Source organism: Meriones unguiculatus, chromosome 3, assembly GCF_030254825.1.
Source record: "Meriones unguiculatus strain TT.TT164.6M chromosome 3, Bangor_MerUng_6.1, whole genome shotgun sequence".
NCBI lineage: Eukaryota > Metazoa > Chordata > Mammalia > Rodentia > Muridae > Meriones > Meriones unguiculatus.
The window spans coordinates 17,070,461-17,096,488 of NC_083351.1; the positions used below are offsets into that span (position 1 = coordinate 17,070,461).

Here is a 26,028-nt window from a genome sequence, read left to right on the forward strand (position 1 = left end):
CCATCTGCCCAGTAGTGGCGCACACCTTAAATCCTAGCACTCGGGAGGCAGAGCAGACAGATCTCTGAATCTGAGGCCAGCCTGGTCTACGAAGTGAGTTGAAGGACAGCCAAGGCAACACAGAAAAATCCTGTCTTGAAAAATGAATGAATGAATGAATGAATGAATATCCAGATGCTGTGACTGATGGAATAACATTTAACAGCCTCTATAGAAAAAAAACCTAGGGGACATGTAGACTGGCCTCTCCGACCCTGTGTTATCAGTGAAGTAGATGAGACCTTGGAGGTGAAGACTGGGCACAGGGGATCTAGCCAGAGTGGCAGGGCCAGGGCCAGGCTAAGTTTCTGGGACCCTTGAAAATGTTGGTCAGCCTGCTTTATTTTTCTTCTTTTTTCACTTTTTCTTGAGACATGGTTTCTTTATGTAGCTCTGGCTGTCCTGGAACTGTCTGGTAGATCCAGCTGTTCTTGAACTTATGTAGATCCTACCTCCTGAGTGCTGAGATTAAAGGTCTGCCTGGCTGATTTTTCTTTTTAATCTTGTGTGTTTTTTAAATTCAAATACAACTACCACTGCCTCAGATTGGCACCAGAATTAGATGTTTTGGTCTTAATGCTAAAATTTATAGAAAGGATCCTTAAAACTTGTTACTTTCCTGTCCTGGGTATCTTAAAAATTCTTACTCTTTACAAAGATACAAGGGGCTCCTTACCGTAATGTTAGCAGAAGGGGCCAGCTGTTTATGCCCTAGTGAAGCTAGTTTAGGGATTAGTCTGCCGAGAGCCTGGAGTCCCAGCATGGCTCTGTGCTGATTTGTTGAATCGGCCTAATTTGGCAGCAGCAGCCCTTTGGAAGGAGCCCTAGCATAGAACTGAGGCTTACCTATGAAGGAGAGGTCATCCTTGCTCTTCTTTCTGCTTGGGAGGCTGCTGTGCTGAGTATGAGCACTGCAGAGAGGTCCTGGGGCTTTTGAAGATTTGGAAGGAGAAAGTCTTTAGGGGTGGGGGGTAGAAGTCTAGGTAACACTAACATGCTGACAACTTTCTCCTTTATTCCTTTCTAAATTTATGGGGTTCTTTTAGCTACAGCAAAACGTCGTCATTTAAAACTTAGTTTTCGAGCAGGGCGTGGTGATACATGCCTTTAATCCCAGCTTTCAGGAGACAGAGGCAGGGGGATCTCTGTGAGTTTGAGGCCAGCCTAGTCAACAGATGAGTTCCAGGACGGCCAGGGTTACACAGAGAAAGCCTGTCTTGAAAAACAAACAAACAAACAAACAAAAAACTGAAAAAACTTTAGTTTGCTCTTATAATTAATTCTGTTTATTTGTTGACCTGACATCCAGGGAAGGAGAAATGGGGAAAACAGAAAACAAGTCTCAGATTTTCCCCCCCAAATCTTTAAACAACAAATGTTTTGCCTCAGAGGGAAAGGAGTATAAAAAAACACTTCCAGAAATTTCTGTTGTTTTATTTACACTATGGAGTGTGTAATTTGTACTCAATAGATGAGGCTGGCTCCTATCAATAGAAGTAAAATAGAAGGGTCCCGGTCCAGGATGCAACAGAGAGTTGCAGAAGGTTCCTGACTCCAGCTGGAGGTTTCAGGGACAAAGCTATGGCCAGAGCTATGGCCTGCCTGGCAGGAGGAAGCCAGATGAATGATACTCAGGGACTGTGCCTGTCTTAAAAACTAGGCACAGATGAATGTAAACAAGCAGTTGATCTAGTGTCAAGGGAGAAACCTGTTATTGACCACTGCACTCTTCCCCCAGGAAAGAAGCCTGCAGAGTACTGTAAGGAACCAGTAGTTCAGGAGGAAAGGTAACTGTAAAGGTGGAAGCCTGATGTGTTTCTCAGGTACACAGAGAATATTTGAAACGTTACTGGAGGTCAGGGGTTGTTCATAGGGTACTTCTGGGTGGGGATTTTCTGTATTGTTTACCCTTTACAGCAGTGGTTCTCAGCCTTCCTAGTGCTACTGCCCTGTTGATACAGTTCCTCATGTTGGGCTGACCCCAACCATAAAATTATTTTTGTTGCTACTTTATAACTGTAATTGTGTTGTTGTGTTATGTTATGAATACTGTTTTGAATCATAATATAAATATCTGAGTTTTCCTATGGTCTTGTGGTTATAGGGTCATTTGCCTCCCAAAGGGGTTGTGACCCGCAGCTTCAGAACCACTGCTTTACAGCATCCTAATGCCCATGGTAAAATGTAAGATCATTTTAAAATATAAGAGGCTTCCTTTGCTCTCGTTCATAATGGAGTGGGGCCCCAGCACAGAGGAAGCGCTTGAACTGGAGTCTCATGGATCACCGTGCAGTGCAAGGGTTTTCTTTTTTAAATTTTAGTTCGTTTTCATGTAGCTCAGGCTGTAAGTGGGGATGATGTTGAACTCCCCATAGGCCTCTGCCTGTGGAGTGCTGTGTTTACAGGCACGTGCTACCACACCCAGTTCTTAATATTTTGAGGAACCCAAGGTTTCCTGCATGCAGAGCAATTAACTGAGCCACATCTGCAGCTCCTCAAAGCCTCTGGTGTTGGGAAACCTTGACAGTAGCTAGGACAAGACCTTGTTGTTTTGGGGGGAGTTAATAACAATTTCATTTAATAAAGAGGAAAAAAGGAAAGAAAGGTTTTCCATTGCCACCCCTTCATTTCAGATTCTAGGAAGTTTTTTTTTTAATTTGTTTATTTATTATGTATACAATATCTACATGTATGCCTTCACATCAGAAGAGGGCACCAGATCTTATTATAGATGGTTGTGAGCCACCATGTGGTTACTGGGAATTGAACTCAGGACCTTTGGAAGAACAGCCAGTGTTCTTAACCTCTGAACCTATCTCTCCAGCCCCCTCTAGGAAGTTTTACAGTTGGACATCTGCCCCTACTTTTTCTAGAGGTGTGGTAGAAGGTAAAAGGAACCAGGAAGTTGCAGAGGGAGGAACAGGGCAGAATCCTCTGAAAGACCAATGGCCAGCCAGCAATATACCAGCTGTCAGTTGGTTATGTCCAGGGCCAAGGGATTTGGCACAGGCCACCTCTCAGCAAGAATAGGGAGAAATCTGCCTTGTCTTCCTTCTCTGTCCTGCTGGCTCTGGCCCTCTGTCAGCGCAGGACCAGCTCCTGCCTTTGGCTGCTGGCAAGAGCTCAAGCTCTGCTTTTTTGAAGCGCCTGCCCTAAGTGGGGAGCGTTGTCTCCAGCGAGGGAAGGAGGGTCTTACATTGCTTATGCTCTTTGTGTGTGAATACACTTTGCCTGAGCATAGGCGGTGGAGAGGATCTGAGCTTGGGAAAGAGCTGTGCTACCTGCACACCAAGTGTTCCGCAGACTGACCTGCTGACCCCGCCAGGCAGAGCGCTCTGTTCCAGTAGGATGCATCCGTGGTTATTTCAGATGGCTGTCCCCCACCAAGAGATGAAAGGGTGTGAGATTTCAGAATGAGAACTATAAAAGCCAGATACTTAGGGGTGCTGGCCAGATTAGAGTAAATGTGTTGGAGAAAGTAGCTACTAAATTATTTAAGTACTAAGTGGAAAAAAAATAAGGAGTAGATTCATAAGTCTATTTTTAAAAGTTTAGTGGGTTTTGTTGTTTTTGTTTTTTTTTTTTTTTTTTGTCTCTTTAGCAACAAACTTAATTTATATTTGTCTGGCACTATATACTTTGGCAGACCTGATTTATTTTCTTTTTCCGCTATATCCATAATATTTTAGGCTCCTGTAATTTCGTTTGGTTGGTTTTGTTTATATTAATTCACAAGACAGGCTGTGCTTATTTTAACCATTGAAGGAATTTTAAAGCTATATAAAAATATAATTGTGGTAGGAGGAACATGATTCACGCTTAAGTAGGGCTACTGCGTGACCCGAGCGCCCTGCAGCACGCTAGAGACTAGACACAGGTAAATGTAGACACACATGTTGCATACTCTCTGCACATCTAAGCGGTCCAGCAGGATTGTGGTTGTTGTGGGTAGAAGTTACCCGTACCTGGTACATACTCATATAACAAACCTTAGAATGGTAGGTTCTGAGAGTTTACCCCGTCAAAGCAGCAATCTCTTAGTGGACGGAAAGTGTCGCACTGCAGTTGAAGGTTTGCTTCCGTCCCACAGAGTCAGAGCCTCTAGAACTGAGGCTTCCAGCCAGGGGAGTGCAGGGGCCTCTCTGAAGGAAGGTAACCTTGAAGAATTGAACCACATTCTTGAAACACGCTCATGCTGTTGGTCTGAAATTGGCTTCTTGGGTACCTTGCTGGACAGTGTGGCCTCACATCAGTTTTCACAAACCTCCTGGGTTGCTACTTAGACTTTTCTTTTTCTTGGCCGCCTAGGACTCTCGGGATAATGAAAGTTTACTTTGTGTGTGAGTATTTTGCCTGCATGTGGGTCTGTGTACCACATTCGTGCCTGCTGCCCTTAAATGAGGACCTCAGATTCTCTGGAGCTGGAGTTACATACGGTTACAAGATGCCCCATGGGTGCTGGGAATCAAAAATTAAACCGGGTCTTCTGCAAGAGGAACGAATTCTCTTAGCTGCTGAGCCACCTCTCCAGCCCCTGATTTCTTTTTACAAGGGAAGATGGCAACTTTCCTTCCATGATAAGGGCAATTTCATCTTGCTAGTTAGTGTTCCAGCAGAGCCAAGTCAGACACATGAAATAATGAACTATAAAGGACCCTTGTCTCTGCGCACAGCATGTTCTAGAGCAAGCAGTGCAGACTCAGAGGCCTCGGGGTGAGATGGCCCCTGGAATGAATACAGCTGGAGCCGTGGCCCCTGGGGTCTGTGCTGTCATCATTTGTATTCAGGACTGCCCTGATGCCAGGGAACATGAGGACGTAAATTCTTAAAGGGATGGCTAGTTGTTGCCATTAGAGATTATAAATCAGTGTTGTCAAAGCTTAAATGATGTTCTGGGAAGGTGCCAAAATTACAGCATTTTTTTAACATTTTTTAACATTAATATTTTTTTTAGCTTTATTATAAGTCAAAACACCACAGATCAAGATTTTAGTGTGTGATGTCCCTCTCTATTCTTTAAGTAAAATTAATGCATTCACCTTTTGTCTTAGTGTTTTATTGCTGTGGAGACACCATGACCAAGGTAACTCTTACAAAGGAAAACATTTAGTTGGGTCTGGCTTACAGTGTCAGAGGTTCAGTCCCTTATCGTTATGGTTGGAACCATTGCGGTGTGCAGGCAGACATGGTACTGGAGGAGCTGAAAGTTCCACATTTTGATTTGTAGACAGCAGAAGGAGACATGTACCACACTCAGGTGTAGCTTGAGTGTATGATCTCAAAGCCCACCTCCACAGTGACACACTTCCTTCAAAAAGGCCACACCTACTCCAACAAGGCCACACCTCTTAATAGTGCAGCTCCCTATAGTCAAGCGTTCATACACATGAGTCTATGGCGGCCATACCTTTTCAAACCACAGTGTCTGACTGAAGATGGAGCACATTCATAAGATACTTTGTAGTACAGTTTCACCTAATAATCAGGTCATCAGGATGTTGTTGAATTTTGCATGTTTGTGTCTGGTAAGCAGTTGTTCTAGTGAGGCACAAGGCAGCTTCACTTTGTAATTGCTGAGCTATGGCTGATAGATTATACTGGAATAGCTTCCATCAGTGTAGGTCTGGTAAAAGAAGGGCTGTATCCACCGTGTGCATGGCGTACGGATTGCCCTGACTGACCCACGCTGTGTGTGTGGTCAGTGTGCGTTACCTGGAAGGGAGTGGAAGTTGGTATGGAGGTCCATCAGTATTTCTTCTGGGGTTAGATCTTTGATTTACCTAAAGCACACCCTGCCTTTTCCAGTTAAAGCACACGGGGCATGCTGATGATTGGATACTTAGCTTGATGAGGCTCTTTGTTGGCTTTCTCATGTGCACCCACCTTCTTCTCAGGCACACATGCACCCTCTCTCCGAAAGCTGAATCTAAAACCTGGCCTCCAGTTGTGGGTCTATTTGTTGCTTCCAGAGTTACAGCACTGGCCTGCTCTATTGTATTCTGCGTGTTGAGTGGGGACACTGTGGGACACAGCATGAGGATTAGTGCCCTGATATATTAGGAATCAGATGAAACTTTAGGAATATAGTCTGTTTCCAATACAACCTCTGTTTCTTTATCCAGTTCCTGGCATCAAAGAGCACTTGAGCAGGGTCAACACCAGCATGACTGAAGTCCATCATCAAGCAGTGAGCACTGCATTAACCATGAGGACGTCAGGGCTCCTCCAGAAGGCATTATGGCATATAGTGCTGGAGTTTGTTTGACTCTTGTTCTTTTCATGACTGGGCTTTGAAGAGTGGGTGGTGTTGTCTGTCCCCACAGCGCAGTTATAAGCAGGTGCCTGGAAACAGTAGTAGGTTCACTTGGAAACCTGCCTGGGTTGCATGTCTCTGTAACTTAGACATGGCTTGTAGCCTCCTGTTTTCTTTGCCATCAGACGCGTAGCGATGGTCTAGAAGCAGAGAGGAAAGTTGCAGAGCCAAGGGCCTGGTCCTGACGCCCAGCGGCCCACAGAGGCCCATGGTGGTGCGTGACCCGCAGAGTGGTTGGAGGGCCCAGCCCTCCTCGGTGAATTCTTGTTTAGGAAAGATCAGCTTGTTTCTCACACAGAGCTCCCTCTTGTCAAAGTTCATACCCCACGCCTTACACATCCCCTGTGCTTACAGGCAGGCCTTGTCAAAGCTTGAGGTTATCGACAGCACCGTTAGAGACCTTTAAACTCCAGGGAAGTCAGATTCTTTGGTCTATGATTCAAGGCAGTCACCAGAGAAATACAAACATTTAGATTCTGGCTCTCCCTGCCTTTTTACATATTTAAAATATTTCTTCCAAATCCAGGCTGGCAGTCGAGGACTGTGCAGAAGGGCCCTCAGCTTGTCAAAACTTGCTGGGCGCCCTGAAACCTGACCTGGGGACCTGTGGGAGGGCTTCTGTAGATGCGTCCCAGCTCTGGAGAGTTAGTGAGTGCTTGTAGAGCTTTGGGGTGGCTATCAGGTTGTCATGACCTGGTAACAGGTTAGAACTTGACACAAATGCACAGAGCCTCTGCCTTGCCGCCGGCCCAGTCCAGAGTGGCCATTCCACAGAGCAGGTCCAGAGGAGCTGGCAAGCAGGAAGGATATTTGTTTCTAGCTTGATGAAACTGTAGCACTTCTAGGAAGAGTTCCTTCATCCCTCAGAATCCCTGGTAGGATAGAGCAGGCAGAGTCCAAGCTGACAGGGAAATTGCTGTCCTCCACCCTTTCTCATTTACTGAAATGATTTCAGAGGGTTATAAAGTGTTACTTGTACCTTGTTTCTCTCTAGTCATTTGTTTCTAGTTTAGGTAGCTATTGGCAGTTGAATAGTGCCTTCACACTATTTAATCAGAACCTCTTACTTCACACTAATAAATTATACATAAGTGTTTCCTAGGGAGGTACAGACTGAAGCACAAGGGGTTAAGTGTGCTATTAAGACAAGTGGTCATATCTGTTCAATAAATATCCCTATCACCTGACAGTTTACTAATTCCCATAGTTCTCTTGAAATTCCCAGCATCCATTATTCTGTTAAGCAGATACAACAATTGAGCCGTGGCTTAGAAAATTAGAAAATTAGAGTAGTGAGGCATGATGGTGCACGTCGTTAATCCCAGCACTCAGGAGACAAAGGCAGGTCAATCTCTGTGATTTCAAGTTCAGTGAGTTCAAGGCCAGCCAGGGCTACATAGTGAGACTCTATCTAAAAAGAAGGGGAGGGCTGCTAGGTGCTGCGGAGCACGGCTGTGATCCCAGCACTCCGGAGGCAGAGGCCAGCCTGGTCTAGAAAGTGAGTCCAGGACCATAAAGGCTACACAGAGAAACACTGTCTGGAAAAAAAGGGGGGGGTAAGGGGAGGCTACTTAAGTACATTATACAGTGCATTTTTCCCCGTATACATATCATATGTATGTGTGAGGGAATGTGCTTATGACGTGACGGGTGGAAGTAGAAGGCAGCTTCTGGAAGCTGGTTCTCTCCTTTCGTGGTGTGGGTTCTGGAAAGTGCCTTACCCGCGGGGCCATCTTGCTAGCCCCATACAGTGGAGTGCTGCGCAGTAGTTTAAGAGAAATGTCTGTGAGTAGGTCAAGGTCTGACAAGCAGGCTGTGTATGTGTTACCCCTCTTTATGATAAATGCTGTTGCATGTATGAAAAGTAGAAAGGACTCAGGAAAGAAGTGTACCAGATCCAAGCTGCGTGTGATTTGATTCAGCCTAAATGAGAGGAGTATAAGCTGTTTACATTTTGGATTTTATAAGACTTTTATAAACCCAATAAGAGGTTATAAATTATTTTATCACCTATTTCAGTAAAGATTTAAACCTTGTAGTAGACCTTCAAAGTTAAAGCTTTCTGTAGAGGGCCATGGACGATTACTCATTATTAAGTTTTGACTTGTGTTTTAATTCAGAGCTTTACTCTACAGCTCCGGCTGGCCTTTCGCTCATAGAAGAGTCTCTTGTCAGCATCTGAAATGCTCGTTCAGCTTGTGAGTGTCTGAGGTTACTGAGAGCTGCTATTAGCACACTAACTTAAGTCATTAGGCAGTGATCCTGAAGCCCGGTGTTTCTCAGTTAGGGACACTCATCTTAACTCACAGTTTGCTGGGCTGTTTGGAAAGCAGTAATTCAGGGTTGATGGAGCTAATGACAATATCAGGAAAAGCCAGAAGCATTTTAGTCCTGGGTTTTATATTTTCAGAATAAACCGTTTGTTTTTCTTGGTTTTGGTTTTTCAAGACAGGGTTTCTCTGTGTAGCCCTGGCTGTACTGGGTTTGTAGACTAGGCTGGCATTGAACTCAGAGATCCGACTGCCTCTGTTCCCCACGTGCTGGGATTAAAGGCTTGTGCCACTAAGCCCAGTTCAAAATAAGCCATTTCTAATCACAGCACTCTGGAGGCAAAAGTGGGTGGATCTCTGAGGCCAGTCTGGTTTCCATGCGAAGTTTCAGGCTACCCAGGCCTATGTGGTAAAATAAGATCCTGCCTCAAAAGTGATTGGATGGGAGGGAGGGAGGGAGGGAGGGAGGGAGGGAGGGAGGGAGGGAGGGAAAGGAAGGGAAAGAAAGAAGGAAAGAAACCATTCCAGGGCTAGGAATGTAGCTCACTGGGAGAGTCTAGTGTACAGGGAGCTTCGTGTTCAATCCCAGCAGCAAAAGCAGCAGTTTTTCACCACAGTATGACACAATATACACGAGTGTGCAAATCTTAAATGTATACTTCTAAAGAGGTTTTGTTTTGTTTTACACAAAGGGAACATTTTTGTAACTTTATTTTTGTTGTTGTTGTTGTATAGTACTGCTGGTTTGGCTTTGACAAAATTCTCATAGAATTTCACTCCTGAAAAAGCATTGTAGGAGACCAGAGAGATGGCTCAGAGGGAAAAGGCACTTGCTGCCAGCTGATGACCTGAGCTAGTGGAACTCATACTGTTAGTGGAAGGAGTAAGCATACTCTCAAAACTCGACCTCTGACCTCCATGTGTGTGTACGCACATAAATGTACACATTAAATAAAGAAGTGGAAACAAACTATTTTTTAAAGCATTGGGTTCTGTGTTTTACAAAATTATGTATGTACCTTTTGTTCTCAAAACTCTTTAGATTATCGCAATTTTCAGGAAAGTCCAAAGCTTCATTCATAGTGAATATTGTTTTTTGGTTTTGTTTTTCGAGAGAGAGTTTCTTTGTATAACAGATCCCTGGATGTCCTGGACTGGCTTTGTAGAACAGGCTGTCCTGAAATTCTGTCTCCTGACTGCTGGGGATTCAATGCATGAACTGAAGGCCCAGCTAATGTGGTCACTGTGTCTATGCCAGAGAAACATGTCACTTAAAAAGAAAGACTGGAAGCCAGGCAGTGGTGGCACACTTTTAATCCCAGCACTGGGGAGGTAGAGGCAGGTGGATTTCTTGAGTTTGAGGTCAGCCTGGTCTACAGAGGGAGTTCCAGTACTGCTAGGACTACTTAGGCAAACCCTGTCTCAACAACAAAATATACAAGGTTTCAAAAGGAAAGAAAATGTTAACTACAAAATTACTGAAATGTAGTATCTGAAGGGAGTTTTCCTTCATCCCTAGTGGTTGGCTGTGTCTGCTGTGGTGTGGAACCAGATCCCTGTGTCTGCATCTGATGCAGCCTAGGCTGCTGTTCTGAAGCAGATCATCACCATTAGTAAGTGTGTCAGGCCGCGAAATCCTAGAGCAAGTGAGAGGAACCTTAGAGATGGTCAGCTGCAGATGAGGGACAGCGAGGCTGTGTGCAGAATTGGCACCAGAGCTGCTTAGACCCTGATGACAGAGCCTGTTACCAAACCGTACTGTCTCTGTCCTCACTAAGGAGCTTGCCTTTTCACTAAACATGCAGTTCTTCCTCAGCTAATGTGCCTTCGGCCAGACTTGTTAATGGGACGAACCCGACTCACCAGCCTGTTTGGAGTATAGCCCTTGGGTTACTTCAGGTGATTGAGGGACAGCATGGCTCTGATCTAAACGCTGATCTGAGAGTACACTGAACTGAAATAACCCTGGTGATAGGGACAGTGTGGTGTGATGCGGACCCGTGACCCTTCCCTAGGGAGTGAGCCCTGGCAGGACACCAAGCAGTGCTGCTGGAACTCACCATTTTTAGGCCATCCTCTTACACCTGGGGCGGGAACACTGGTGACAGCACCTACGAGGCCCCTATTGGGGCCTTGAGGCTTGTTTTTAAAGTTGTCTAATGGTAGATAGGGGAAGAAAGCTGCTCTTTGGTTTTCTCTGAAAGGCCAGTAAACATGACTGAGCGAGTATTGATTTCTGTAGTAGGCCCTGAGGACTTTGTACGTAATAAAGCATGTCTGTAGTCTGTAGAGCTGACAGCTCCAGAGAGAGACCACCATTGCCCTCCAGAAGTCTCAATTCTGTTAGTATGCTGGATTAGAGACAAAAAGAGTTTTATCAGGGTTTGAGTAGTTGAGGTGGCTGAGCGTGAGCAAGCCCTGGGCCGTCCTTTCTGTACACAGCAATTCAAGCAAACAGATGTTTCCACCTGGCCATTTGTATCTTGTCGAAAAAAATGCCTCTTCTCAGAGCTCCACATGTAGTGGACATCCTAGGCCTCCTTTAGCTCTGTTGACAGGGTCCCATTCCCACTGTTTCTAGTATAGTCTTCCTCAGTCCAGATACCTGTGGCTGTTCACACCTCTGAGGTTTTGAGTGTGCCCACTTCATTTAGACCAGCCCTCCTTTCCTGCGTCTCTAAATCCTATGAGCCATCAGGGCCTTGTTCCATTCCCATCCTCTCTGCACAGCCTTTCTCAGACTCTGCAGAGTCACTGCTGTGCTGGGGTTAGACGGGTGGGGAAGAGAATGGATCCTGGGGTTAATGCCTAGGGATTGTGGGCTGCAAGTGTTTCTTACCTGTATTTCTTCATCTGGGAAAAATAGAATCGCCGCAGTTGGCCCTTAGTTGTGCTGATTGAATTAGTCCACATTGCTGTAACCTATAGAGCCAGGTGCCCACTCCCGCCGTGGAGTGGCTGCTGCCATTATTCCTCCTAGTATGTGTTTGATTGTAACCTTCCTTGTGTTACTGTCTAATTATTTTAATCATCTATTTTTTGGCTCCTATTGAAATTATGAAGCCTTCCTGTGAAAAAGGGACATGATTTTGCCCTTTCGTTCCTGTTACAGCTTGTTTATATATATATATACCCCTAGTGCACATCACTTAAAATGGCATTTTTATGGGTTAGATGGAGCAAGTAGTAAGGAATGGCAAGAGTAAGGTAGGTTTTAGCTCACCATTTTCATATGCGTCCCTTTTGTTGAGTCTTAATGAACTGTTCTGCAGTACCAAACTGTGAATGTTTCGTAGCAAGGAGGCTAGCAGTTTCCGGAAATGGACAAAGATCCTGTTTTCTGGTAGCCTGCTATGTGAGGATAGTGCACTATGGTCTAGGAGGGTGTCAAAAGTCACGGCAGTGGCTGGGTCCTGAGTTGATTGTCTTGACAGGCTTAACTTGCTGAGGAAGTCAGCAGTGGGCAGGAGACTTCAGTGTTTCGTCCTTCTGTTTTTTTCTCCTCCTTTATACACAGCTCAGGTACTTGCAGTGTCACAGACATTGGGGACAATTGAAATTTCGTTAGCCCTCCTGTGAAGGGAGTCATGCCATAGAATGAATCACATCACAGGTAGTCCGTTGGAGATCGGTGCTGAGCCTTCGGGCCCTCTCCCAGACGAAAATGCCACCTTTCTCCCTCTCCTAGGCTGGAACAAGACATTAAAAAGCTAAAGGCTGACCTGCAAGCCAGCCGGCAAGTGGAACAAGAGCTTCGCAGTCAGATCAGCACCCTCTCAAGCACGGAACGAGGGATCCGCTCAGAAATGGGCCAGCTCCGACAGGAGAACGAGCTGCTGCAGAACAAGTAGGTGCACCTTGTGGGCCTTGGGCAGGGCCTTCTGTTCCCCGGGGAGGACAGAGTCTCAGGCTGACCAGGAGACATGGCCAGTCCTTCTTGTTCACTGCCTGGTAGATGCTCAGTGTTCCCGTCAAATCTACACTTATTTCATTCCAGCAAGAGTTTATTAATATTCCTTTCCTTTAATAACAAAATTTAACTATTTAATACTAGTTACTAAGCTTTTGTGGTTTTAAAAAAATTGATAAGGAGTTCTACTACTGTTTGAAAATCTTGACCCTTTCCTGAGGATTAGGCCACATTCACCTTGAATCTCAGAACTCAAAAATGACATTGAGCTTTGGTTTTATGTGAAGAGGTGACTTCCTCTAAGCTTTCCTTTAATTCATTCTGGAGTTGGTTGCTATCCAAGGTAAGGTTGTCTTTTTAGTCTCTAAGCAGTGTGTCTATGGCACTGATGCCTCTCATAGGCTTCCCCACAAAGAAGGCTTCCTCACGGTTCTAGGAATTAACTGCACTAGTAGAGTCCAAGAGGCAAGAGCCCTTGCCATCACTCGAGCAACTTCTGCAGCTCTTAGTGTCGGCCTCTTGGGGACAGCCTGGTGACTGGCTCCCTTTACCTTGCTTGGTGAAGCTGTAGGGGACTTACTGACAGGAGAGAAGGCCTTGCACCTGGGAAGGAAAGGCAGCAGCAAGGCTGTGATTCAGAAGGGCCATTGTGGCAGTGTACATCTTTAATCCCACAGTTTGAAAGGCTGATCCATGAGGATTGCCACAAGTTCAAGGCCAGCCTAGTTTACAGAGTGAGACCTTGCGTAAGGAGGTGGGGAAGAGGAAGACAGACCTTCTCTTCCCACCCAGTTTCGAGTCAATAGGACTGATCCAGTCAGTGGTTCTTTGGTCTGTTTTTTTCACAGTGTTCTGGGGAACTAGAGTTAACGCTACCGTCTCTAGTGGACACTTTCTGACCCATGGCTTCTGCCTGCCTGCTGTGGGCAGAGCTGACTCTGGGTTACATAAAGCAGGTGGCTTGTTAGTGTTTAAGAACTAACTGTTAAGTAGTAATGAGCATGTTTTTCTCGGGCACACTGGAAGTTGATACTTGGCTGTTGGAACCTTCCATTTACGCCTGCCTAACAGAGAAAGGCTGCATGGAGGCCGTGTTTCTCAGGGCTTGTGGTGAATCTGTCGAATGAGAAGATTTTGTGTGACAATCATTTCCACACAGGTTACACAATGCTGTGCAAATGAAGCAAAAAGACAAGCAGAATATCAGCCAGCTGGAGAAAAAGCTAAAAGCTGAGCAGGAAGCCCGAAGCTTTGTAGAAAAGCAGTTAATGGAGGAGAAAAAGAGGAAGAAGTTAGAAGAAGCCACTGCTGCGCGGGCCGTTGCCTTTGCTGCTGCGTCCAGGTATGTCCATGTTTCTGGAGTGTTTAGTCGAGGTTAGCTTTCCTTGGGGAGTTGATGTGTGAGTGGGATGGGACAGGCAGTAATTTGTGTGCATGCTTTGCCTCGTGAGTTGTTGGTGAGCTTGGTTCATCTCTGTCTGGGCCAGCACCCACTGCCCTCCAGCATTTGATCTCAGGGTGACTGCACCAAGCAGGTGCGGGAACACCGTGCTCCACACGCCTGAGCTTCTCTCCCATTCTCTGTGCTCGCTGAGTGCTCCGAGACCCCATCTGCCGTCTGTCAGCTCAAGGCTGTCCGCGCTTCCAACACAGATGTGGGTGGTTTGAGGGGTCCTAAAATATCTTTTAGATTAGTTTATTTAATTGTATGATTATGAGTGTAGTGCCTGCATGTATGGCTGCACCATATGTGCAGTACCCATGAAAGTCAGAAGGCTTTAGATTTCCTGGTGCTAAAATGATCAGTGGTTGTAAGCTGTCAAGTGGGTCCTGAGAAACAAGCCTGGGTGTTCTGCAAGAACAGCAAGTGCTCTTAACTGCTGAGCCATCTCCTTAACCCCTGATTATTTTAGAGGGTGAGGAGATACCTCAGTTAGCACAGTGCTTGAAGTGTGAGCATAAGGACCTGAGTTCAGTCCCTATGTAAGAAAACTGGATGGTTTTGCCTGGCACCAATGTGAAAAAACAGCTGTGGTAGTACACATTTGTAATGTGGCACTTGGGGTCCATGGTCACTTCCCAGAGACCTTGTCTCCGAAAACAAGGTAGGTGGCTCGAGGAGAGCACCTGAGGTTGACTGCCATCCTCCATAGCACACAGACACAATACAAATTTTTAAATAGCTGGGTATAGTGACCATGCCTTTAAACCTAGCACTCAAGTGGCAGAGGCAACCAGATCTCTGTAACTGAGGCCAGCCTAGTCAGCAGGTCAGCCAGGGTTACATAGAGAAGAGACTTTGTCTCAAAAAACAAAACATTATTGTAGATCATTGTTGAAAGTTTCAAAGAATATCGAGAAAAAGCATATTGAGTCAAAAGTTAAAATCTGGCAGACCCTAGATTATAAGAAGACTATGCAAGCCCTGCAGCAACAGCACTCAGCCCACCTGTCAGCTCTGCAGATGGGTACAACTACAGAATGTGGTAAGGAATGACTGTAAAGAGGCTGAGATGTAAGGATTGCAAGATCAAGGCCAGCCTGTGCTGCAGAATAAAATCCTGTCTCAGCAAGATCTAAATGAAGTTGGGCATGGTGGCACACCTTCAATCCCAGCACTCAGGAGGCAGAGGCAGGCGGATCTCGGTGAGGCCAGCCTGGTCCACAGAGCAAGTTCCGGGACAGCCAGAGCCACTCAGAGAAACGTGAAATCTAAAAAGGAAAAAGAAAAGAAAACATTTGAACACCTAAAGTATAGCATGACAGTACTTGATATAGTGTTTACATTGTACTGGCTGTTAGTAATTTAGAGATGGCTTTATGTAAAGTCTATGCAAAAACTGCTATTTTATCTGAGGAATCTGAGCATATGCAGATTCTGTATCCAAAGTGGTTTTCATGCCAATCTCCCGTGATAGAAGGAAAACTGTAAACCTTATTTCCTCCGTCTTTTTCTAAAGGGGAGAGTGCACCGAAACCTTACGGAGTCGGATCAGAGAGCTAGAAGCTGAGGGCAAGAAGCTCACAATGGACATGAAGGTGAAGGAGGAGCAGATCAGGGAGCTGGAGCTGAAGGTTCAGGTGAGGAGTGGGGCAGGCCTTCCGTCCTTGCAGCGCCCTGTGCTCCAGTGTCAGACAGCGCCTTTACACAAGCCCCTCTTTCATCATCTACCTGGAAGGGCACTTGATCTTGTCCTACTTGGTTAGCCAGATCCAAACTCGAGCTGCATGTGTTGATGTAGTGAAGGTGGTTTCATAGATCAGCAGGAAAGGATAAGATGAGCCAGTAAAAGGGTTGGAATAGCGGGACAAATGGGGGAAAATAAAACCTTACTAACACAGGAATGGAAATTCAGAAAAAGAATTAAATGTAGGAAAGATAGGGAAATAAAGGATCATTTATTTGATCTTGAGATACAAGGAGACTTTCTAAGCATAATAACAGTAAACAAACTCACAGACAACAAAACGTGAATACGATAGAGATACTTAGCCTGGCATGGTGGCACACATCTGAAATCCCAGCACTCAGGAGGCAGAGGCAGGCGGAGCTCTGTGAGTTTGAGGCCAGCCTGATCTACAAAGCAAATCCAGGACAGCCAAGGCTACACAGAGAAACCCTGTCTTGAAAAAAAAAAGAAAGAAAAAGAGAAGGGAAGGAGGGCTAAGAAAGATGGCTCAGTGGTTAAGAGCACTGGCCACTGGCTGATCTTCCAGAAGATCTGAGTTCAATTCCTGTATCCACATGGCAGTTCGCAGCCATATGTAACTCCAGTTCTTCTACACACAAGATAGAGATCCTTGGGTGTGAGTGCTGGGCTGGAGAGGTGGCTCAGCTTGAGCACGTTGGCTGCTCTGGCAGAGGACCTGGGTTAGATTCCCAGCACCCACACAGTTGCTCACACTGCCTCTTGTTTGAGAGAATATCATGCCCTCTTCTAACATCCCCAGGGACCAGGCTCACACGTGGCAAACAGATACACTTGCAGGCAAAATATTTATGCAATAAAAATAAAGTTATAAATATTTAAAAGGGAGATACTGAGTGCGGTGGCACACGCTTTTGATCCCAGCTCTGGGGAGGCAGAGGCAGGTGGTTCTTGTGAGTTGCACAACAGCAAGGACTACATAATGATACCCTGTCTCAAACAAACAAAACACAGAACAAACAGAAAGTACAGATACCAATAAATATCTAAAATAATTAGCACCTTTAGGATTATAAATAGCTGGTGAAAGCTACCAACATACACAGAGAAATAAAGGATACAACATAATTTACAGAAGACACCTAAGTGCTAAAAGTATGGATCATCAGGATCAATGACAGGGCTCATGAGAGAGAGGTGCTCACTGGGAGCCTGATGACTTCGGTTACTCACATGGTGGAGAATCAACTTTCGTGGCCTCTGACCCCCAGATTTTCAACAGCTGTATCAAAATAGGAGCTGGAGAGATGGCTCAGTGGCTAAGAGCTCTTACTGCTCTTTCAGAAAACCCAGGTGCCAATTTTAACACCCACAGAGTGTCTCATAATTGTTTGTAGCCCTAGTTCTAGCCATTCTATTAGAATTATGTGGGAGGGGTTCCTATGCCCCCCTTTACTTCTGAATATCTGTTAAGGGTTTCTATCCCACCTGAGACTGTTTAGTTCCTGAATAAAAGACATAGAGACCTTTTAGATTGATAAATTAAACTTTAAAGCACTGGAGCTGGGCAGGTATCAGCCCTCTAGGCTATTTGGCTATTTCCCAGCTACATGTACCCGATGTTATTTGCCGTATGTTCCGTTTGGGCTGTTTCTGCTCCATCAGGACAGTCCTCATAGCCACATGCTCAAGGTCCATACGGCCCCATGGCAACTTCCTTCTTCCTCCTTTCCTTTTTCTCTCTGCCTCGTGGCCCCTACCTTAGACCTCACTTGGGAACCAAAGCACTGCCTACTTCTCTTCTGTCCAGTTACAGGCTTCTAGCTGTTTATTAACAGAACAACTTTAAATTGGGGAGCAAGGTCTACACAGCATACATGACATACACCTGGCATACATGACAATGTGCTCCTCTGGAGAGCAGTGAGAGCTTGTGCTCCAGGATTTAGCATTTGAATACATAGCACCAGACCAACCCCCAACACAGTCTGACCCCTCATGACCTCCACGGGATCCTGCAAGCACATGGTGCACATACACACACCCAGACACACATATGATCACATAAAGTTAAATACCTTTAAAAATTAAAATTAATATGAAAAATTTTAAATGTCTTTGTATTACCTAGAAATGACATGAATGTAAAATTTAACAATCATTTCTCTCCTAAGAAATTGGCAAAGAATTTTTGTTTTGTTTTGACACAGTTGTTCTGCTTCTGCCTACCACGTGTTGAGATTGCAGTTGTGGGCTGACATGCCCAACTATAGGATTTTAAAAGATAATCTCAACCTTAATGAAGGTACTATAAAATACTCCACATTGGGGGCTGGAAAGATGGCTCAGAGGTTAAAAGCACTGGCTGTTCTTCTAAAGGTTCTGAGTTCAATTCCCAGCAACCACATGGTGGCTCACAACCATCTATAATGAGTTCTGGTGCCCTGTTCTGGTGTATAGGCACATATGCAGTCAGAGCACTCTACATAATCTTAAAAAACAAAACAAAACTTCACATTACAGGGAGTAGAGCTTCAAAGAAAAGGTCACATACTTCTAGAATGCTCCTTTAGGAAGCCAGTCGAGAGAAAACCTCGCCAGTGACTGACACCATGTTCAGTGTAGTGGTCTAGAGATAAAAAATAAAGTATTTGCGTTTGTTTATTTTTCAAGACAGGGTTTCTCTGTAGCCTCAGCTGTCCTGGAACTCACTCTGTAGGCCAGGCTGTCCTCCAACTCACAGAAATTGACCTGCCTCTGCTTCCCAGATGCTGGGATTAAAGGCATGTGCCGGCACTGCTGCCCAGCAGGAAACAGTCTTAATGGGGCAGATATTTCCTTAAGGTACAGTATGCATACATACAGGAATGTCACTGAGCCATCCAAAGGGTTGTTTTCAGCCAGGTGTGGTAGCTTGTGCCGATAGCCCAGCACCTAGGAACCCGAATAGTTGAAATGATGTAAGGTTTAGTTTTTTTAAAGGACTTTAATCTAGCTCTGTACATATGGTATGATTTCTATTATATTAAAGGATTATGGGTAACTTTCAATTTTTTTGTATTTTTTTAATTCTCCGAAATAAGTTTGGATTTCTGTCTTTAGAAAAACTCAGGCCAACCATGGTGGCCCCACACTTGAAGGCAGAGGCAGGCAGATCGCTGTGAATTCAAGGCCAGCCAGGGCTACATAGAGAGTACAGGCCAGCCTGGTTTACATTATAAAACCATGTTTTGAAAAGAAAAGAAAAAGAATCAAGTTCAGCACTTACTGATTGTAATAACAACTGTTGTGTGGGCTCTCCTGCAGTTTGCCTTATCAAAATACACATTTTTGCAATTTTTAGGGCACGTTTTTACAAATGTGACTGCAGCATAAGACACTTTGCAAGGAGCTAAGAACAGTGTTTCTGCTCTGAATAAGTCTCTGAGTGAGAGCTTGGTTTGGAAGCAGAGGCCACTGTTTTCCAGCCACATGCTCCAAATAGCCCTCTGAATGCCTTTGAAGATCTGAATCTTACATGGGCATTGCAATGGTCCATGCTAAGAATGAAGTATAAACATACAAGGTATTGGGAGTCTCTCTTCTAATGGTCATGTCAATAGGCCTGGAACTTAATTTTTGAGTTCAAGCTAGCTCATATACATCAGTGCCAAAACTGCCTCGTAACATCCCTGTTTGAACACTGTTGATAGGAGCTTCGGAAGTACAAAGAAAATGAGAAGGACACCGAGGTATTAATGTCAGCACTCTCTGCCATGCAAGACAAAACGCAGCACCTGGAGAACAGCCTCAGCGCAGAAACGAGAATCAAGCTGGACCTGTTCTCTGCACTGGGTGATGCAAAGCGGCAGCTCGAGATTGCCCAGGGTAGGAAAGCAGTGGGCCCCAGTGGGTGTCAGGGCATAGAGGTCATAGGGTGCGTAGAGTGGACCTCCCTCAGATCTCTGAACCAGAGGGCACCTCAGCACTTTCCTTAATCTGTTAGCATGCCCAGCGTTGAAATTAGAAGTCATATTAGTTCATGCTGCAGGGGGATTCTGAGATGGAGTGTATTGAGTGCTGGACTCACAGAGAAGAGTGTGAGTGTCTCCTCCAGGGGTGTAAGTGTTTAAGAATGTGTGTGCAGTCTGTGGGGACAGAGAGAGGCAGGGCGGGGTCTAGGCCTGGCTAAGAAGCTGGGTCACGTCACGGGAGCTGATGTTTAATCTGGGCCTAAGTGATGAGTTGTGCATGATGAGAGTGAGGGTCAATAAGCCTTCTTGCAGAAGATCGTTTCCACCTTCCAAGTGCAGCAGGCTAGGGTAGCTTGGGTAGTATAGCCGAGGAGTATAGAGAACAGGCATCCACCCAGCAGAGAATTGCTGAGACCTGCTCGTGTCTCTGATAACCAATAGGCAAGGACAACAGTGAGCAAGTCATTGTGGTATTTGTAAGATAGAGGCAAGGGCAGTGGGCAAAGTAGGGAGGAGAAAGGGGAAGGGAAGACAGAGATGCCTCGTCACATGGCAGTCACAGAGGAGCCCTTAACTTACAGCGTTTGCGCAGAGACTGAGGCCAGGAGCAAAGCCTGTGGGTGTGGAAGAGGCTCACCAGTCTGCTGGCCCAGGTGAGGCAGGATAGCAGCAGCCAGGCTCTGGAGGAGTGGCCAGTGAAAAGAGCATAGAACTTCACTCCAGATGACATGGAGCGGATGGGGTTCTCAAACAGCATGACCTGATGAAAAATGGATTTTTGTCCACAAAACTGATTAGTCACCGAAATGACTCAAATACTGAGAAAACCTTTCCACTGGTTGACCTGGAGCATGGAAAGGGTTCTTAAGCAGGGACTCTCCAAGCTCTGGAAACCGCCATCCTGGAAAGCCCAGAGTCTACTGGGGTAGTGCGGCCCAGATGCTTAAGATTCCTGACCACCCTGGATGAACTTATTTCATGTAGATTATCTAGCTGTGCCTTACCTACTGTAAATTAAAACTTAAAATAGCTAGTAATCCATTTAAAGTGGGGGTAAACATTACATACTAACATTGTCATTTTATGAAAAGTATCATTGTTTTATGTTTATCATATATAGTTACTGTCTGACCTGATAGAAAATATTTGCCTTCTCTTCTGTGTTGCTGTTGACCTTACTGAGATTTTTCCACTGCATGGTTCACCAGAGGCCCCACTTGCGCTCACTACAGAAGGCAGTGGTGCTCTGGCACTGTTCTGTGCTGTGGACCCTGTGGATGCTGCCTGTATTTTGAGAAGTACTGCCGTAGGCAAGCCAGGTAGAAAGGATGGTGGAGAAGGGAGACTAGTGGGTCATCATGCAGGCAGGAGTCAGTAGGCTTGTGGGGTGAATCCTGAGAGCAGAAAGGGGGGGGGACGGTCCAGTGGAGAGTGGTACAGGCTGTAAAGACAGCACTGGGACTGTTTAGGCCAGTAAGCTGGTAGCCCCAAGTCTGGGGGCCATGGAAGAAAAGAGAAGAAGCTTAAGGGGGCTGTGAATGAAGCATGCTGAAGAATGTATGTAGTCCCTAGGTCTTCCAGAGAACTCGGCTCTTCCAGTGGATAGTGGAACAGAGGCAGAGAGGCCAGTTCAGAAGCTGGTGCTGTCTCCTAAGGAAGTACAGTGCGGGAAGAGCACAGTATATGAAAAGAGCTGAGGCGCCCGAGAACTGCCCTGGTGCTGGAACCAGGGCAGGAGCTCAGAGACGTTCTAGGGAGTGAAGAGGGAGTATGTTTGGGCTGGGACACTGCTCCTCAGACACCCGGGTGAGGCACATCCATCGCTCCCTGGGCACATCCCACCTTGCCTGTCGATGTTTAGAAAATAGAGAAGCTGTGACATTTGTTAGCCCACCTACAAGGTTTGCGGGGACCCAGGTGACTGAGCAGGGCCTACCTTGTCTGTGGGCTCACGGACAGGTGCTTGAAAAGGTTTCCAGGGATCCTGCCTTTCAACTGAGTATCTCACCACCCACTGGCCCCCATTCCCCCCCACACTTTTTTTTTTTCTGTCTGGCTTAGCACTGAGGAATGGACACCTGCTTAACCAGCCCTCTTTGCTAAGATCTGTGCACTTGGGAAAGATCCTCCTGGCACAGAAGGAGCACCTGCTCTCTGGGGCCAGGGTATCAGGCTTCCTGGCATGGCTGTACTCCACTTTAGCCCACAAATGTTTGGGAAGAGAAAAGGGTCCATGCCGAAACTCTTAGAGTGTTTTCCTGTAACTAATTCAGTCAGACTGAGGTCTGCGTTGGGTAAATGTATCAGGTGCCACTCAGTACTGTATTCATCTGAAGTGCATTGTGTTCAAAGAGAAAGTGGCTGTTTGGTGCTTACTTGAAACTTAGGGGCACTGAAGGAAGTGAGGGTGCAGTTCTTTTCTCCCGCTCTTGCCTCCCTGCTTTTTCACTGCCTCCTTCCGGATCTGGTCCAACTTAGTAATTCAAATCCAAACCTGTTCTTTCCTGTGCTGTTAGTCATCTTGGTAACAATGACTCTTCATCTCCACTACACCCTTCTGAACCATTACACCCAGCCTTCTCACATCTTGAACACACTGTTGTGTTCTCACAGTAAGGGCTGCTCGCACACAGCCTCTTCCTTTCACTTGGAGGTCAGGCATGATGGAGACTGCGTGGATTGGAACAGGGTGGTCCTGGCTTCAGTCCTGCTGTGTCTTAATAACAGATGGTCTGAACAAGATGCATAATCTTGGAAGCCGTGGCTCTGTCCTGGGCTGGATGCAGGGATTTAGCAATGGGAAATTAGTCTCTGCCCTCACAGAACTCATGATCCAGAAGAGAGATGATGAGCCATTGCCCAAGGGGATGGAAGAGTGCCATTGGGAGGATGTCGGTGCTACAGCCAGACTGTATGGGGTCAGCTCCCAGCTCTGTTTGTGGCAGGACACCTTGACCATGTGGTACAGCTTCCTGTTCCCTATTCTCGCATCATAAAGTGGATGGCGATAATACTTATCTCTTTTGTTTGGGAGGAGGAGAGGGTTAGTATTTGTGAGCAGTTAGAATCCCTGTGCCACGGATGCTGGTTGTTAGCTGCTGTCATAATTACAGAGATCCAGAGCAAAAGGGAAAGCTTGGGGTGTATGGAGAATGTAGGTCTTTGGGCATTAATTGAGATTGATCAGGGAACCTCATCTTCTAGCACAGACATGGGACACACAAAGGGCTGAGCTGTCTGATGTGCTGAAGCAGCCAGCTAAGTGCTGAGCAGAGGTCAGAGGGCACCGTGCCAGCCAGCTGGGCACCAATCCCATAACTGTCTATTTTCTGTCAGAGAACCTGAAGGCCCTGGTTCTATGTTCCTTGGTTTAAAACCCAGAGCCCAGCCTTCCAGAAAAAAAGCCCCAGCTCAGGAGGCAGAGCTGTAAAACCATCACCCCTCAGGCTGCTGAGTGACTGCTGCTTTCTTGAACCCCTCCCCCAACGTTTTCCATAATTAAAAAGAAAAATGACAGAATAGCATATGGACCACAGTGCCTGAAAATGCCCTACTATTGGGCTCTTACAGGAAATCTGCCTGCCTTTACCAAATGGTGCAACTAGGAATGGCCTGGGGTGTGTGTGTGTGTGTGAGCTCTCCCTCCTCACTAATGCTAGGTCTTTGGTTTTGCAGGGCAAATCCTTCAGAAAGACCAAGAAATCAAGGACCTAAAACAGAAGATAGCTGAAGTCATGGCCGTCATGCCCAGTATAACATACAGTGCCGCCACCAGTCCCCTGAGCCCCGTGTCCCCCCATTACTCTTCCAAGTTTGTGGAGACCAGCCCCTCTGGACTCGATCCTAATGCCTCTGTCTACCAGCCCCTGAAGAAATGAAAGCCAACTGTGTGTTTGCCCAACATTCGGAACCAGAAGGCTTCGAAAAGCAGCGTCTCTGGCAGTCAAGATAAAAAAGTTGATATTGTGTTTTGTGGGACTGTGTATGTTGTCATTTTTAAAGGGGGGATAACACCCAGGTCTGACTAGAACCGCCCATCAGTTGTTCTTGGAGTTTTTAGGAGACCTCACAGGACTTTGCAGTTTATTTTTCTTGGCCAACACATTAAAACCATTCTTGGATTTCAAGTAGCCAATTTTGCCTTTTTATATGTTTTTCCATAGTTTCCTCTTGAAGAAAAAAAGAAATCAGAGTTTTTGCTTTTCAATTCTATTTTGTTCTTAAATAAGCAAGAAAATTGCACGTTGTATTTACATGGATGACAACGAAAGCTTAGTTCCTAGTGTGAGAGGGCTAAATAATCCGGCACAGCTCTGGTTCCAAAGCTGCAGTAAAGATGATTATTGCTATTACAGAAGAAAGATTGATTGCCCCTCCAAGGACCAGACAGATGGAGGGAGTGTCACTTGGGCTGAGAGAGACCTAAGGAATGAGGCTCCTGGCAGGCCTGTGCCGCGTGTTTGGGGTATTGACATGCCCGTCCATTTTTAGTTTTAGATCACATCCAGAGTAGTCTTTGAATTGCCTCGAGAAAAGACATTTCAAGAGGAAACTTGGTCATTGCCAGCCCACCCCGACCCCTTCTCTGTCATCTGTCTTCTATCTGTCCATTTCACTGTGGATCCTGTTGTACAGCTGGTAGGTGGCTGGGCTGCTGGTCACCGCGCCACCACTTGGGTTTTTTTCCCCGTGGGAAGCACACAGGGTTCTGTGCTTGCTGCCAGTCAAGCACCTAAGGGAAGCAGCCTGTTGGGTGTGAAAGAGGCCAAAGGATAGCTAATGCAGCCGGGGTCTAGGAGCAGTTCCCCACATGTCATTTGCTGCTTTCTCCACTCTCATCATTTCACGTGTGATGGTTTACAGATGCTTGACTGTTCCTGAGCTCTCGTGCCAAGGAGATTTGTTGTTTTTTTGTTTTGAAGACTTAAACTCTGCACAAAGGTCCTGGTTCAACTGTGCACAATAGGTTGGTAGAGAGAGTCTACACAGACGTTTGGAAGGTGTTAAAAACCAGGGAGTGGGAGGGCTGGGAGAGGCGGGGCAAAGCAGAGTTGCATTTGGAAGTTTGGGGAAATGAAGAAACCAAACCGATTGGCTTTGCTTCCATACCATGTGTTCTAGAAGGACATAGTTCTAAAATTTCCTGTTGATTGGCATGTATCTCTCATTTAAAGCAAATTAGGTAGGACAAACCAGTCAGTGAAATTAGAAGTATTAAAGAGAATCACCCTTTTAATCACAGATCTTACTTTGGAATAAAGCAAACTTCTAGCTTAGCCAGGGGTGCATGTTGCTGCCATTTGCATTTTTGAATCATCTGTGTAAACGTCACCACAAAAGTGTTACTCAGAATTGTCATAGTTTTTTGTTTTTGTTTTTGTTTTTATCCCCCATCTTTGTGCAAAAACATGGAAAATTGTCACTGTGTTGAGGTTTCCCCCATTTTGCTGCCTTTGGGACACTGTTTTCGTTAAATACTTGGTCTTGGCTGCATTCTTTTTTTTTCCCCTGTGGGGTTCAAAAGAATAAACATTTTCTTACTGATAAAACTAGTTTTTTGCCTTTTTGACCTTTCAGGAAGACACAGCAAGGTAGATGCTTCTGGTGGGGCTGAGGTGGTAGCCAGTTTGTTTTCAGCTCGTCTCAGCCCCAGGTCGGATGGTGGTGCCAACACGGTGCCGAGCAGGAAGCATGGCCCCAGGTTTGAGAGGACTGCATCAGGTGCCACAGCTGCTTTGATTTCTAAACTCAAGACACATCCATCCTCATGTGCCGCCTGCCTGTTTCTCCCCGTTCCAAGCCAAAGCCGGCTTTGCTTCTATGCAACCTTCTTTCCCAAGACCCCAACTGCAGCAGGCCTGGAGGTGACCGCTTGAGAAGGAGAATCCTGAGAGCAAATTCCCTTCACATTACCTTGCCCTCGCCCACTTCCCAGGATCTTCCTTGGCTACTTAGTGACCAATGCCCTGTTTGGTTTCCTCCTGCTATGGATCCTTAACCAATCTCTAAGGTGAGCACCTCCAACCCTACCCCACCCCACCCCAGTGTGCTTGTTTCAGAGGCTGTTTTCATTGGAGAACCAGTGACCTCTCTTGGCCAATGCTCTCCCATCTTCACCATTATTACAACTGATCTTGGCTCAAGATTTTAGAGAATTCTGCTCTTAGCATCTTCCCCCCCCCCCCCCGTTCTTGCTGCTGGATAGGCATCTGAATCTTGGCCATTAAGGCTTGCAGGCACACCACTCTTAATACCATGCACATAGTCCCCCAGGAAACCTGTGGGCTTCGGGCTCCCCTGAAGGAGTGCTTCTGCCCACGGTGCTCTCCCTGGCACGGTCTTTACTGTTGGAAACTGCCAGTTGTCTTGTCTGCCCTTCATAAAGCAGTCCCAC

The 26,028-nt window shown here is 46.0% G+C and overlaps 1 protein-coding gene across 1 annotated transcript in view; it reads left to right on the forward strand.

Annotated features, from left to right (window-relative positions):
- Maco1 (macoilin 1) overlaps positions 1-25,183 on the forward strand; it is a 62,838-nt gene extending 37,655 nt beyond the window's left edge. Inside the window, exons 7-11 of the mRNA XM_021643181.2 lie at positions 12,311-12,469; positions 13,692-13,874; positions 15,493-15,613; positions 19,374-19,548; positions 23,310-25,183. Coding sequence (XP_021498856.1) covers positions 12,311-12,469; positions 13,692-13,874; positions 15,493-15,613; positions 19,374-19,548; positions 23,310-23,512 — 841 coding nt within the window. The 3' untranslated portion in view covers positions 23,513-25,183. The remainder of the gene's footprint in view (positions 1-12,310; positions 12,470-13,691; positions 13,875-15,492; positions 15,614-19,373; positions 19,549-23,309) is intronic.
- The last annotated feature ends 845 nt before the right edge of the window (positions 25,184-26,028 follow it).